Raw genomic sequence first — 12,878 nt, forward strand, 5'->3', positions numbered from 1 at the left:
TCGGCGCCCGCCTCGGCCGCGCCCTCGTCCTCGTCCGCCTCGGGCTCGCCCTCGGGCTCCGAGATCTGCGCGGCGATCTGCATCTCGAAGATGGTGTCCTCGCAGAAGCTCACGAAGAGCTCCATCTTCTCTGCCTCGCCGCCCTCGTTCACCACGTCGAAGATGAACTGGCGCTTTGACTCCTTCACCTGCAGTGCGGGCCGGAAGGGACAGACGGGGTCACCGTCAGCAGGGGCTGGGGACGACGGCGACAGCAGCAGTGGCAGCCACAAGCGTTCACGGTAGCAGATGCTGTTCCACGTGCAGTGTCGTGGCTGTTGTCGTGAACAGCAAGCCTAGGCAGTGCCCACTGCAGGGGGTCTCGTAAGCGCTTCGGTCAGGCCAGGCCCTGAACCAAGCGGTTTCCATCGAACTCGTTTAATGCTCACAAACAACCCTAGGGGTAGGGGCTATTATCCCCATTTTACAGATGAAGAAACGGAGGCCCAGAAAGTCACGTGTCCAGGGTGACACAGATGAGAGCTGGCAAATGGTAGACTGGAACTCCCAAGGAGCTGGCTCCAGAATGGATGTTTTGAGCCTCTTAGAAAGAAAGAGCACAGCGGTTGAAGGCAAAGGTTCCGCAGCCTCCCTGCCTGGGTGGCAATCCTGACTGTGCCACTGAGCAGCTGGGTGATCTTGGCTGAACCCTCCAGGCCTCGCTTACCTCCTCTGTAAGATGGGGCATAATAGTAGGACCTATGTTACAGGGCTGGTAGGAGGGTTAAATGAATTAAGGAAGGCACCGCTGAGAGACTGGAACAGCGCCTGACACCTAGTGAATGCCACATCGTGTTGGCTATTACTATACTGTCCGACTAGGGCTCCAGGTCCACGTGGGCATACATGAAGAGCAGGGGAAAGTGGGAACGGGAAGGGGTGAGCAGGAGGAAGTAGGGAACGAGTATACACTTGGGGTGCACATGAGGGACAAAGAGCTTCCACCCATATACAAGGAGTGAGTGTGAAGGGTCGTGGTGAAAGGGGCTCTTTAGATGCGGGGACGCACAGACATCCTGGGTGCAAGGATGGTGCGACCACATGTGGGCCAGACGGGGGGTGAGTGTGCAGTGGCGCCCCAAGAACAGGTGAGTGCAAGATCTGAAAAGTTCCTGTAGAGTATGTCGGGGGTACCAGGGACAAGGGAGGAATCAGGTGTAAGGAGGTCATGGTGGCATGGGAGGACGTCGGAAGTGTGCAACCATGTGAGGCTCGGTGTGTACAGTGGGCAGGGGCACATGGGGCAGGTGTGTGAGGGCCTGGGACCATATAGGGGAGAGGAGGAATGCGAGTGTGGGAGGGGAGCGCATTATACAGTCAGTGCCCGTGAGGCAGGCATGAGTATGCAAGGGGGACCCAGGAATCAGTATAAAAGGGCCCAGAACATGAGGGCTGGGACATGAACACATGTGTGCACGAGCTGGGTGTCCACTGAGATACGAAGAGCCCAGTAGTTAAGGAGGTGATGGGTGTGCAAGCCTCATGGGCCAGGAGCGTGAGATGGGTGTGCAAGAGCACATGGGAGTGTGCAGGTGCCTGGGGGCACCTGAGGAACAAAAGGGAAGTGTGAGTGCAAGGGGTATACAGGCTTGGCATGCAAGGGAGTGAAGCAGAGGGACCACTAGGGCAACAGGAGCAGAGCTGGGGTCGAGCGAAGATGTGTGACCGCCACGTGGGGACTGCGAGAGAAGGGAGGGGAACCACACGTAAGCTAGGCATGTGAGGTGAGCTGGCGTGTGCCAGGGCCACACGAGCGTACTCTTGCAGCAAGAGAGTGTGGGAGGGCGTTCAAGCATTTATGGACTGGGCACATGATGGGCTGAGATAGGGCACATCAGGCCTGAGCTGCCAAGGACTCTGGTGCTCTTGTGACTGAGTTTGAGAGGGCAGCCCAATTGTGTGTGGATGATCATGGCTGTGCTAGGGCTACAGTGAAAGTATGTGGAACGTGAATGAATGAGGCATGCCAGGGCTGCAGGAGGGCACACTGGCATCCTAAGGGTGACTGTGCAAAAGGTGTGCACCTACGTGTGGGCCCAGAAGTGGGGTATGCATTGTGTACTAGACCCTCAGAAGGCATTTGGGGGCACATGTGGTGAATGGTGAGGGGTGGGCCAGCATGCCAGGGCACCCCAGAGACCCCAAGGTGAGTATGCAAAAGATTGGGCATGGGCAAGCCAGGGCTGAGAGAGCACACCAGGGGCTGCTGGGAAGGTGAGTGAGGGTTGTATAACATGTGGGTTCAAGTACGTGAGAGTGTGGATGCAGGTGAGTATGCAAAAGATTGGGCATGGGCAAGCCAGGGCTGAGAGAGCACACCAGGGACTGCTGGGAAGGTGAGTGAGGGTTGTATAACATGTGGGTTCAAGTACGTGAGAGTGTGGATGTGATTGCATCGGCTTTAAGACATGCTAGAGCTCTTGGGGTGAGTGTGCAAGGGGTAGGCATGGCGTGTGAGCAGCCACAGTGAGGGCGTATCGATGCTGCTGCATGCACAGGGGGTGTACATCCATGTGTGGGCCAAGTCTGCAAGATGTTGGTATGGGCGAGCTGGGGATGTGCAAGGGCAGGGCCCATAAGATGTGTACAAAAGAATGGGCGAGGGATTGCCAGACCCGAGCAAGGGCTGCAGAGCGGATGTGCAAGACATACACAGCCCCAGGTGGGGTCCAAGCATGCAAGGAGCGACCACAGGCATTCCTGAAACCCCGAGGCGTGCACATGCACAGGTCCGCCGACCTGGGGCATCTCCCACTGGGCACGGTTGGTCTCCGAGATCTCAAAGTAGATACGCTCGATGCGGCGCGAGGAGCCCATGATCTCGATGCGGCCCAGGTAGGGCCGGAAGTAATCGAGGATGCTCTCGGCCAGCTCCAGGAAGTTGTGCAGGCGCGGGTCGTGTGGCACGTGCTCCGACAGGTTGGTTAGCAGAACCGCCACGTTGAAGCCGATGTCGCGAGCTGGCTCCTGGAAGCGGTTGGCGAACTCCTCGCAGTTGATCATTTCGTTCTCATCCGCTTCAGAGCACGAAAGCAGGAACTGGATTTCTGGACCGGTGAACTGCTTCTGGCTGTCCATGGCCTGGGAGGTAGGAAGGGAAGTCAGTGGGATGGCCTGGGGACCCTCAATGCTCTTCTTAAAGTAACTACGGACTTTTCATAGAGACAGAAAAATCCAGAATCATATAATCAACACCCATGGCTGACACTCAGCAGGATGGCACAGGTAAGGTTGTACCAGCTGTTAAAATACCGAAATGCTCCATTTCAACAAAGCTGAGCAGTCATCCGCTGTAAGATACATTCCATTTTCAGAGATGGTAGAATGTGAAAAATGTGCGCCTAAGAACTGATGAAACTCAGCACTTGTGTAGTAACTGGTAAAAAGATGCTCTTACAAGCTCTCTGTGTGCCATCCCGGTGTGGCCCTCCAGACCCCCTCTACACGTCTCCCCCCCGCACCCGCCCTTGATGGCACCTATGGTCTGCACCAGAGGCTGTCTTAGTCCTCTGGCTTCAGGTGGGGTCCATCCATTTAGGATTACGGAGGAGAAGAATGGAGCTGTGGTATTTCTCTCTCTGGCTACCCGCCCTTGATGGCACCTATGGTCTGCACCAGAGGCTGTCTTAGTCCTCTGGCTTCAGTTTGGGTCCATCCATTTAGGATTACGGAGGAGAAGAATGGAGCTGTGGTATTTCTCTCTCTGGCTTCCTCCCTGTGCTGGAGTGACCCTCACTCAAAGGCCAGTCCCTGCAGCCCTGTCTGCACAGCTCCATCCGTTTCCAAATTAGGTAGCTATCTTTCCTCCAGACTACCTCCCCCAAGTCTAGAGGTAGAAACAGCTTCCAGGATTGTAAACCCCAGAGGACCGCAGAACTCCTGTGGCTTCCCTACCCCCTGCCCCCAGCTCTGAAAACACTCCCTTTATAAAAGTCTCCCTGACTGGGTCAGTCTGCATGTGCTGCTTGCTGCTGGGACCCTGACTGATACAAGCCACCACCTCAGCACCCCCCCATCCTATTTCCAGCAACTGAATAATTGATACCTGACAGTGGAGGCCTCTGAATTTCAACTGGGAAAAAACAGTCATGTGCCCATCACCCAGAACTAACAAGTGATCGTAGTAACATTTTTAAAGAACTGAAACATGACAGATATGGCTAAAGGCCTGTGTGTGCTGTTCCTTTGCCCCATCCCCTCCACTCTCCCTGGTGCCCACTATCCTGGCGTTGGTGTACATCCTCCCAAACATCTGTCAATACCTCTACTACCTGTACCCATCCATGGCCCACACAAAAAAAGTATATAGTATCCTGTGTGCTTTTTTGATTTAGTGAGTTGCTATTATAACCATTTAATTTGAAACTTGCTTTTTTTTCACTCAAGTGTGTTTTCAAGACCTATCCATGTTGATATATATGTAAATCGAATGAATTCATTTTCACTCCTATTTTATAAATATAGCCCTCTATCTATTCTCCTGATGATGGACATTTAGATTGTATCCAGTTTGTTTTAAGTTTACAGACAACACTTTCACTGAAAATTCTTGTGCCGATCTCTTCTGCACTTTTGCAAGAGGTTCTTCGGGGCAGTTTTTCAGACGTTCTTCACTGCACCCACAGTAAGAACGCATTTTACAATGTGACTCAAGGGAAAAAAAGCTTCTCGACATACTTCTGACTTTTGCTGTGCAACACACTCTGCACTGTTCTATTTTATCTTTAAAAGATCCGAGTCATGACTTACTAAATTAATTTCATGACCTACGGATGGGTTGCAACATGCAGTGTGAGAAATGTCACTCTGGGGTATGAACAGAAGCGAAATTTTCTGGCTTTAAAAAGTGCTTTGTAAAAAGCCAAGAACTTTGCAAAATGCTTTCTAAATGAGTAACATGCTTTGCATATCATGAAGGGCTCTAGAAACCGCAGAGCGTGGAGACATAATCACACCGGAACTCCTCACCTTCTACCCTCGCTCCACCAGCCTGCCTCCCCCCGTGTGATGAGGAGCGGGGACCCTATCCGTCCTATTCACCTGTGCACTCTGCTCTTGTCATCTGCTGGTCTCTTTTCGTCACCGTCCACTTGCCCATCCCCGTCTTTTGGAATGCCTTTTTCTCTATTACCAGTTTCCTTTGCTGGAGTCTCTTCTTCCAGACCTCTGAAGGTTGGCATGCCCCAGGCCTGGAATTTGCACCTTCTTGAGATATAGCCTTTTCATGGAGATATCACCTGAGTCCCCAGGCTCTGAATGCCACATGATACCAGTGATTGTCAGGTCTACATCCCCAGCCCTGACTGCTTCCCATGATCCAGACTCTTACAGCTAAAGCCCTACCTGACATCTCCTTGACCATTTCCAATTTGATGTCTACCTCAAATTGGAAATGGCCAAAACTGAACTTGTGGTTTTATTTTATTTTACTTTTTTTTGTCTTTTGTCTTTTTTCCGTGTCCGGCAACGGATCACAACCCTCAGTGTTGCCCCCGTACCGGACCGGGGACCGGCAACGGGATCGCAACCCTCGGTGTCGCTCCCGCGCCTCGCTCAGCCAGTGAGCGGGAGCCGGTCTGTATGTGGGATCCGAACCCTCGGGGGAACCCTTCGCTTCTAACTCTGAGTCTCAGTGTCGCCTCCTCAGAAAGGCCTTCCCCTTACAGGGCTTCCTCCACCCCCGCTCACTCCCACGCCACTCCGCTCGTTCCCTTCAGACCACAGACTGTAACCTGCAATTATTTTGCGTATTTAGCTCTTTTCATCTGCCGCTCCCCACTGGACTGCTGTCTGCAAGGATGGGACCTCTGTTTTGTCCACTCTTATGCCTTCAGGACCAGGACAGTGACTGACACACAGCTGGTGCTCATACATATTTGTCAAATGAATGAAACATCTTGAAAACAGAGAAGAGTTTTGAACTTTGTCACATTTTTCGAAAATTAACAAATCCTTTTAAAGAAAATCCTGAATATGCCTTTTATTGATTTATTTTTTATTTTACTTATTCATTTTATGTTGGTGGCTGGCCAGGACAGGGATTCAACCCTGGACTGTGGGGTTATCAGCACCACGCCTGAATATGCTTTGTAAACCATAAAGAAATTTAAAAGCATGTTGTGAAACACAGAGATTTCTTTGGGAAACCATATGAGGCTTTACAGATGTTCAAACATTTAGAAATGAGAACATCACCACTTTGCAGTCCCTAATGAACTGGTGTGTCTGAGCATTGACTGTCAGTAGCTGCTGACATCACAAAAGGAGAGAGGACCTGACAGGATGTGCCTCCTGACGGATGGACATGGCACCATGTAGGCAGGTTCTGCCCCCCCCAAAACACCATACACCTCAAACCTGCATTTGATCAAACTTCTCAACCTAAGTCCAAGTTTATAGGAGACAGAGGAACACATGAAATGACACCATAGGGATGCACCAGCCTGATCTAGACTGTGGGAAACTGTATGACTAGGGCAGGACTATTCAACAGTAGACTTAGTATTAAAAAAAGAATGTAAAATATCTAATATACATATGTATATATTTGGGGGGGGGTAGCGGCTGGCCAGTAAGGGGATCTGAACCCTTCACCTTGGTGCTACCAACAACATGCTTTAACCAAGTGAGCTAACCAGCCAGCCCCTAATTAATAACTTTTTATATTGATTACATGTTGAAATAATATTTTGGATATACGAGGTTATGTGTACCTGTTTCTTCTTTTCAGAAAATGTGACTACTACAATTTTAAAAATTATACATGTTGCTCACATTGTACAAGGAGCTTCCAAAAGTTCACAGAAAATTCTGTATTATCTTTCCATTCCATTTTCCCATGAACTTTTTGAAGTACTCTCATACTTCTGCTGGGCAGGGTAGTTCTGCAGGATCAATAGCCTGGGTCTTCAGTAGATGACTTGCAAGGAAAAAGAAAAAGTGATGGAGGGGAAGCAATAGATTAAAGAAGATTTAAGGAAATATCAACCGGTTGTAATGGGTGGGCCCTATTTGGATCCTGATTCAAAGAAACTGCAAAAAATTATATGTAATAGTAATGAGATTTGGAAATTTGAACAATGGCTAGATATTTGAAGAATTGTGGATACTTTTTGTTTTATTTTTATTGTTTTGTTTTTGGTTAGGAGTGATAATGACATTGTGGTTTGTCAAATGAAAGGAAAGCCTTTTAAGACCACACATGTTATATGACAACATTTATAGGAAGTGTCCAGAATAGGCAAATCTATAGAGAAAGAAAGCAGATGAGTGATTCCCAGGAACTGGGGTGGGGGGAGTGGGAAATGACTGCTAAAGGGTATGGGGTTTTTTGGGGGGGTGATTAAAATGTTCTAAAATTAGATTGTAATAATGGCTGCACAATTCTGTAAATACACTAAAACCTATTAAATTGTACATTTTAAGTGGATGAATTTTTATGGTATGTAAATTATATCTTAATAAAGATGCTTTAAAAAGGAAGCTTTTTTTTTTTTTTTTTTAAAGATGACCGGTAAGGGGATCTTAACCCTTGACTTGGTGATGTCTGCACCACGCTCAGCCAGTGAGTGAACCGGCCATCCGTATATAGGATCCGAACCCGTGGCCTTGATGTTATCAGCACCACACTCTCCCGAGTGAGCCACGGGCCGGCCCTAAAAAGGAAGTGTTTTAATTAAGAGATACATAGAAAAATATTTACAGATGAAAAAAAAGAAATAAAGAAAACTTGAAGACAATTTACTGACCAAGAATAAATTAGAACTCTAAAATGTCACTTCAACCACCATAAAGAGATTTCCAAACTGTAGTAGATGTTTTGGAATCTGCAAAGTACTTCTGCTTCATCAATGGAGATGTGCTTTGTAAACTGTCAAGAACTCTGTCAACCACGAAGAACTTGGGAAACCATAAAACAAGGCTGTGTTTTTTAATGCAGATTTACACATGAATGGAGATGCAGAAAAAACATCTGGAGACATGTACACCAAATGAGTAATAGTGGTGGCCTCTGGAGAGGTGGGATGAGAACAGAATTGGGGATGGGGACCAAAGGTGACCTCAACCATAGCTGTAAGTTCTCAATTCTTTACAAGAGGAATGTATTTGTTTAATTAGTATTACCTATTTCGTTAAAAATTAATAAAATATTTAAAATGGTTTTCTACATAAAAATCAAGTATTCTGCATGGCCAAAATAACACCATAATGAAAGTCAAAAGGTAAATGATGAACTAGGAGTGACAGTCACAACTCCTATTACTAACAAAGTTCTAATCAGCCTCATATATAAAGAGCTCCTAGAAATCAAGGAAAAAAATACCAGCATTCCAATAGAAAGAAGCCAAGGAAACGGTAAGTTCACAGAACAAGTAATACAAAAGAACATGAAAAGATGCTTGGGCTGGCAAGTTTACAGCCCTTGATTACAGCCTTTGTTAATGACATCAAGGACAAGGGTTCGAATCTCCATACTGGCCAGCCACCAAAAAAAAAAAAAAAGAAAAAGAAAAAGAAGAAAGAAAAGATGCTTAACTGCACTCATAACTGGAGAAATGTAAATTAAAACTGCACTGCGATACTATTTTTCACCTATCAGATTGGCAAAAATCCAAAGATTTGACAATGCGGTCTGGTGGCAAGGCTGTGGGAAAACAGGCACTCTCATATGTTACTAATGGGAGGGAAAAATGAGAGGCAATATTTCTCTAAATGACAAATGCATTTACCCTTTAACCCAGCAGTCCCACTTCTGGAAGTTTATCCTTTGATATAAAACACACACGTATGGAATATGGTATGTACAAGGGTAATTGTTATAGCCAGCATTGCTAGTGGCCCATATAGAGCTTTCCTTGGCACACTTACTTCCATCTGCTGGAACTCTGCAGTAATACTATACAAATGTACAGTGTGCTATAAATGGCACCCTTGTGCAGTGTACAACTTGCACAACTATCCATGGCAGCCCTGACTACAGCATGGGTTGTAATAGCAAAACACTGGGAACAAAGCAACTGGCCATCAACAGGAATAAGCAAATAAACCATAACATACATACAAAGTGGAATATTGGGCACCTGTAAAAAAGAATAAGGAAGCTCTTTGTATCTCCAGAATATGCTGTTAAGTAATATAGACCAGTGATATAGTATACTACCTATTATTTAATAAAGAAGGAAAATAAGAACATCTGTCCATATTTGCAGGAAAAAAAATGATGGAAGCATACAAAACAAACTAATAAAAGGGCTTACACTGGTGGACATGGGGGAAGGGTAGATTGGGAAAGGGTGGGACTGAGACTTCTGACTTCATATCTTGATATATTTTGATTTTTAAAATTATATGAATGGATTATGTATTGAAAAAAATAAAACAAATGCATTTTTTTAGAGCAGGCTTCAAATGGACAGAATGCATTATTTTCAATTTACAGGTTGTAACTTTGTGAAACAGAGACATTGAGCTGTCAAATGTCATGTAAATGACATCAAATCTTGTGACCTGTGAAGCCCCAAACTCGAGAAGTATCGGTACCCATTTTAAATTGTGAATGATGTGTTAGCTCAGTTGGTTAGGGTGTGGTGTTATAACACCAAGGCCAAGGATTTGGATCCCCGTACCAGCCAGCCACCCCCCTCAAATTTTTTTTTTCATAAATTATGAATGATGCGTGCTTTAGCTACTGCGTAATGCTTTTTGGTTCTCCTGCTACCTGCCTGAGACTCTCTCTCTAAACCCACCAGTCTCGAGAGTAGAACTGGGACTCCCAGCCAGGGTCTGGCACCCAGGAAGTGCCATTGGCTAGTTTGTTTATTTGTTTGTTTGTTTGTTGGTGTCTAGCTGGTAAGGGGATCCAAACCCTTGTCCTTGGTGTTACCAGCACCACACTCTCGAGTGACTAACCGGCCAGCCTCCACTGACTATTTATTAGACTAAATTAGCAGATTAATCTGGAGGAAGTATACTGTGGGGCCAGACTGCCTGAGTTCTAATTCCAGCTTTGTCACTTATTATCTGGGTGACCTTGAGCATGTCACTTCACCTCCCTGTGCCTTGGTTTCCACATCTGCAAAATGGGAATAAAAAACAGTCCTTACCACATAGGATTGATTTAAGGATTAAAGGAGCTTATTCGTTTATACACAGGACCTGGCACGGAATGAGCATATGATAAATATTAGTTCCTCTTCATGAAGGTGGAGGACTCAGGCACAGTGCCATTTAAGAGGCTAGGAGGGATGGGCTGGGGAGTGGGGACCCAGGAGGGGGAGGCACAGGCTCAGAGAAGCAGGCATTGCCCCCCACAGTTGTGGGGAGGGGGGAAGAAATGGCCTACGGCAGCAAATGCTGCCAAGGTGGCAAGTCAGAGGAGAGATTCAGGGGCAAAGAGGTCATTGATTATCTTGGTTGAAGTAGTTTCAGGAGAGTGACAGGGGCAGATGTCAGCAAGCCTTAAATCAGGGAGAGTGAGATGATTAAGGAGTGAACAAGGGCAGAGGGCTCTTGAGAGGCGTTGCCGAGAAGTGGGAGAGATGCAGGAAGGCTCCTGAAGGACAGCTTGAAGGCTTAAGGCATGGGACACTTCATTTTATTTGGGGGGTGGGGCAGCTGGCTGGTACGGGGGTCCAAACACTCGACCTTGGTGTTTTCAAGCACCACGCTTTCCCACGTGAGCTACCAGCCAGCCCTGGGATGCTTTATTTTATTTTATTTTATTTTTCCTTTTTGTCTTTTTTACTGACCGGTAACGGGATTGCAACCCTCGGTGTCACGCCCGTACCGGGGACTGGCAACGGGATCGCGCCGCGCGGGGTGGGGCCGGCGCCGTGCTCAGCCGGTGAGCGGGAACCGGTCTCCACATGGGATCCAAACCCTTGGCGGGAGCGCCGCCACGCTCCCAAGTGACGCACTGTAGCAGTGCGCCACCGGGCCGGCCTGGGATGCTTTATTTTTAACTCAGGGGACCCTGACCTTATTTAAATGCTGATGGCCAGTAACAACTGCAACCCATGGAATAAAATAAGAAGCCATGGGCCGGCCCGTGGCTCACTCAGGAGAGTGCGGTGCTGATAACACCAAGGCCGCGGGTTCGGATCCCATATAGGGATGGCCGGTTGGCTCACTGGGTGAGCGTGGTGCTGACAACACCAAGTCAAGGGTTGAGATCCCCTTACCGGTCATCCTTAAAAAAAAAAAAAAAAAAAAAGAAGCCACGAGTCCACACTGATATAAAAAAAATGAATGGAAAAATGAGCAAATAAATGAAGAAGAAGGAAAAGCTCTTCTGTAAGTAAAATGGTGTGTAATAAAGTTAAAGGGTATGGCGAAATTAGAAAACCATTTGTCATCTACCATGTAAGAAATGTTTCAGGCAAGAATCATCAATGGATGCTAACCCTCGCGAGTGAGCAGGATGTTTACATGGTCTCAAAGTATGTCCTCACGAGATACTTATTGATTGCAAAGGGAATAACAGTAACTTTATGATGGAGACCCTGGAAAACACAACCTTCACCAAGTCATCCACGTTAACATCAACAGTAATGAGAAGAAACAACATCATGTGCCTCCTGATATGATGTACCGAGAAGGACACATCACTTCTCTGATGTTCCTGCCACAGATGCATAATCCAAATGTAGTCATGAGAGAAACTCAGTCCCACACTGAGGGACATTCTACAAAACAGCTGCTGATTCTTCAAAAATGTCAAGGTTGTGAAAAATAAAGGAAGACTAAGGAACAGCTCTGAACTGAAGGAAGAAAAGAGACAGGACACCTAAATGCAACCTCTGGTCCTCGACAAAAAAAATTTCTTCAACGAGTGAAAATTGAATAAGGTCTGCAAATTAGATAGCAGCATTGTATCCATGCTAATTTCCTGATCTGCATAATAGTTCTGTGGTTATGTAAGAGAACGAACTTGTTCTCAGGAAATATACCCTGAAAGTATTCAGAGGTAAAGGGAAATCATGATGGAGCAAATGTTCGCACAAAGTTAATACTCGGGCAACCTGGGAGAAGGGTATTCAGAAATTCTATGTGCTGCCTGGCTGGTTAGCTCACTTGGGAGAGCATGGTGCTGATAACACCAAGATCAAGGGTTGGGATCCCTGTCCTGGCCAGCTGCCAAAAACAAAAACAAAAAGAAATTCTATGTGTTATTCTTGCACTTTCTCCATAAACCTGAAGCTACTTCAAAATAAAAAGTTAACAGAATGGTGATGGACAAGATCTGGCAGTAATAATAGCTAACATCTTTTGAGTACTCACTATATCCCAGGTTTGTCCACACACTGTCTATCCTCACGGTAGTCCTGTGAAGTAGTTACTGTTACCCTATTCCCATTTTACAGAGGAGGAACCTGAGGCTCAGAGAAGACAGTGGCTTTCCCGGGGTCACATAAAGAGAGATGGCAGAGGTGGGATGGGAGAGGTGGACAGAGGAGGATGAGGGGGCTCCTGGGAAAAGTTGGTTCTAGCACTTCCCTCCTAACAGCCTCGTTATTTAGACCTGTCATGGCTTAGTTAGTGACCATCTCCCCCATTAAACTATAAGCCCCTTGAAAGGGGCTATATCTGTCTTGGTTATTGCTGGGCCCATGGTATCAAGACAGGCCCAGCACAGAGAAGAAACCCAGTACATGTTTATTGATTGAATAACTGATCCCTATTCATAATGATGATAAAGTTATGACTATTAATAAATAGTAATAATGGTTCTCATTTGTGTTAATGCATTTCATCTTCAAAACAACCCCAAGGACTTTTTCATCCTCGTTTTACAGGTAAGGAAACTGAGGCTCACAGAGAAGTCTCTTGCCCAAGGCAGG

The 12,878-nt window shown here is 46.7% G+C and overlaps 1 protein-coding gene across 1 annotated transcript in view; it reads right to left on the reverse strand.

Annotated features, from left to right (window-relative positions):
• Positions 1-12,878, reverse strand: part of RYR1 (ryanodine receptor 1 (skeletal)) — a 123,255-nt gene that overhangs the window by 14,614 nt on the left and 95,763 nt on the right. The window contains exons 88-89 of the mRNA XM_008573955.1: positions 2,779-3,120; positions 12-188 (exon numbers count right to left, since the gene is read on the reverse strand). Of these exons, the coding sequence (XP_008572177.1) occupies positions 12-188; positions 2,779-3,120 (519 nt within the window). The remainder of the gene's footprint in view (positions 1-11; positions 189-2,778; positions 3,121-12,878) is intronic.

Source organism: Galeopterus variegatus, unplaced genomic scaffold (assembly GCF_000696425.1).
Source record: "Galeopterus variegatus unplaced genomic scaffold, G_variegatus-3.0.2 Scaffold973, whole genome shotgun sequence".
Lineage (NCBI taxonomy): Eukaryota > Metazoa > Chordata > Mammalia > Dermoptera > Cynocephalidae > Galeopterus > Galeopterus variegatus.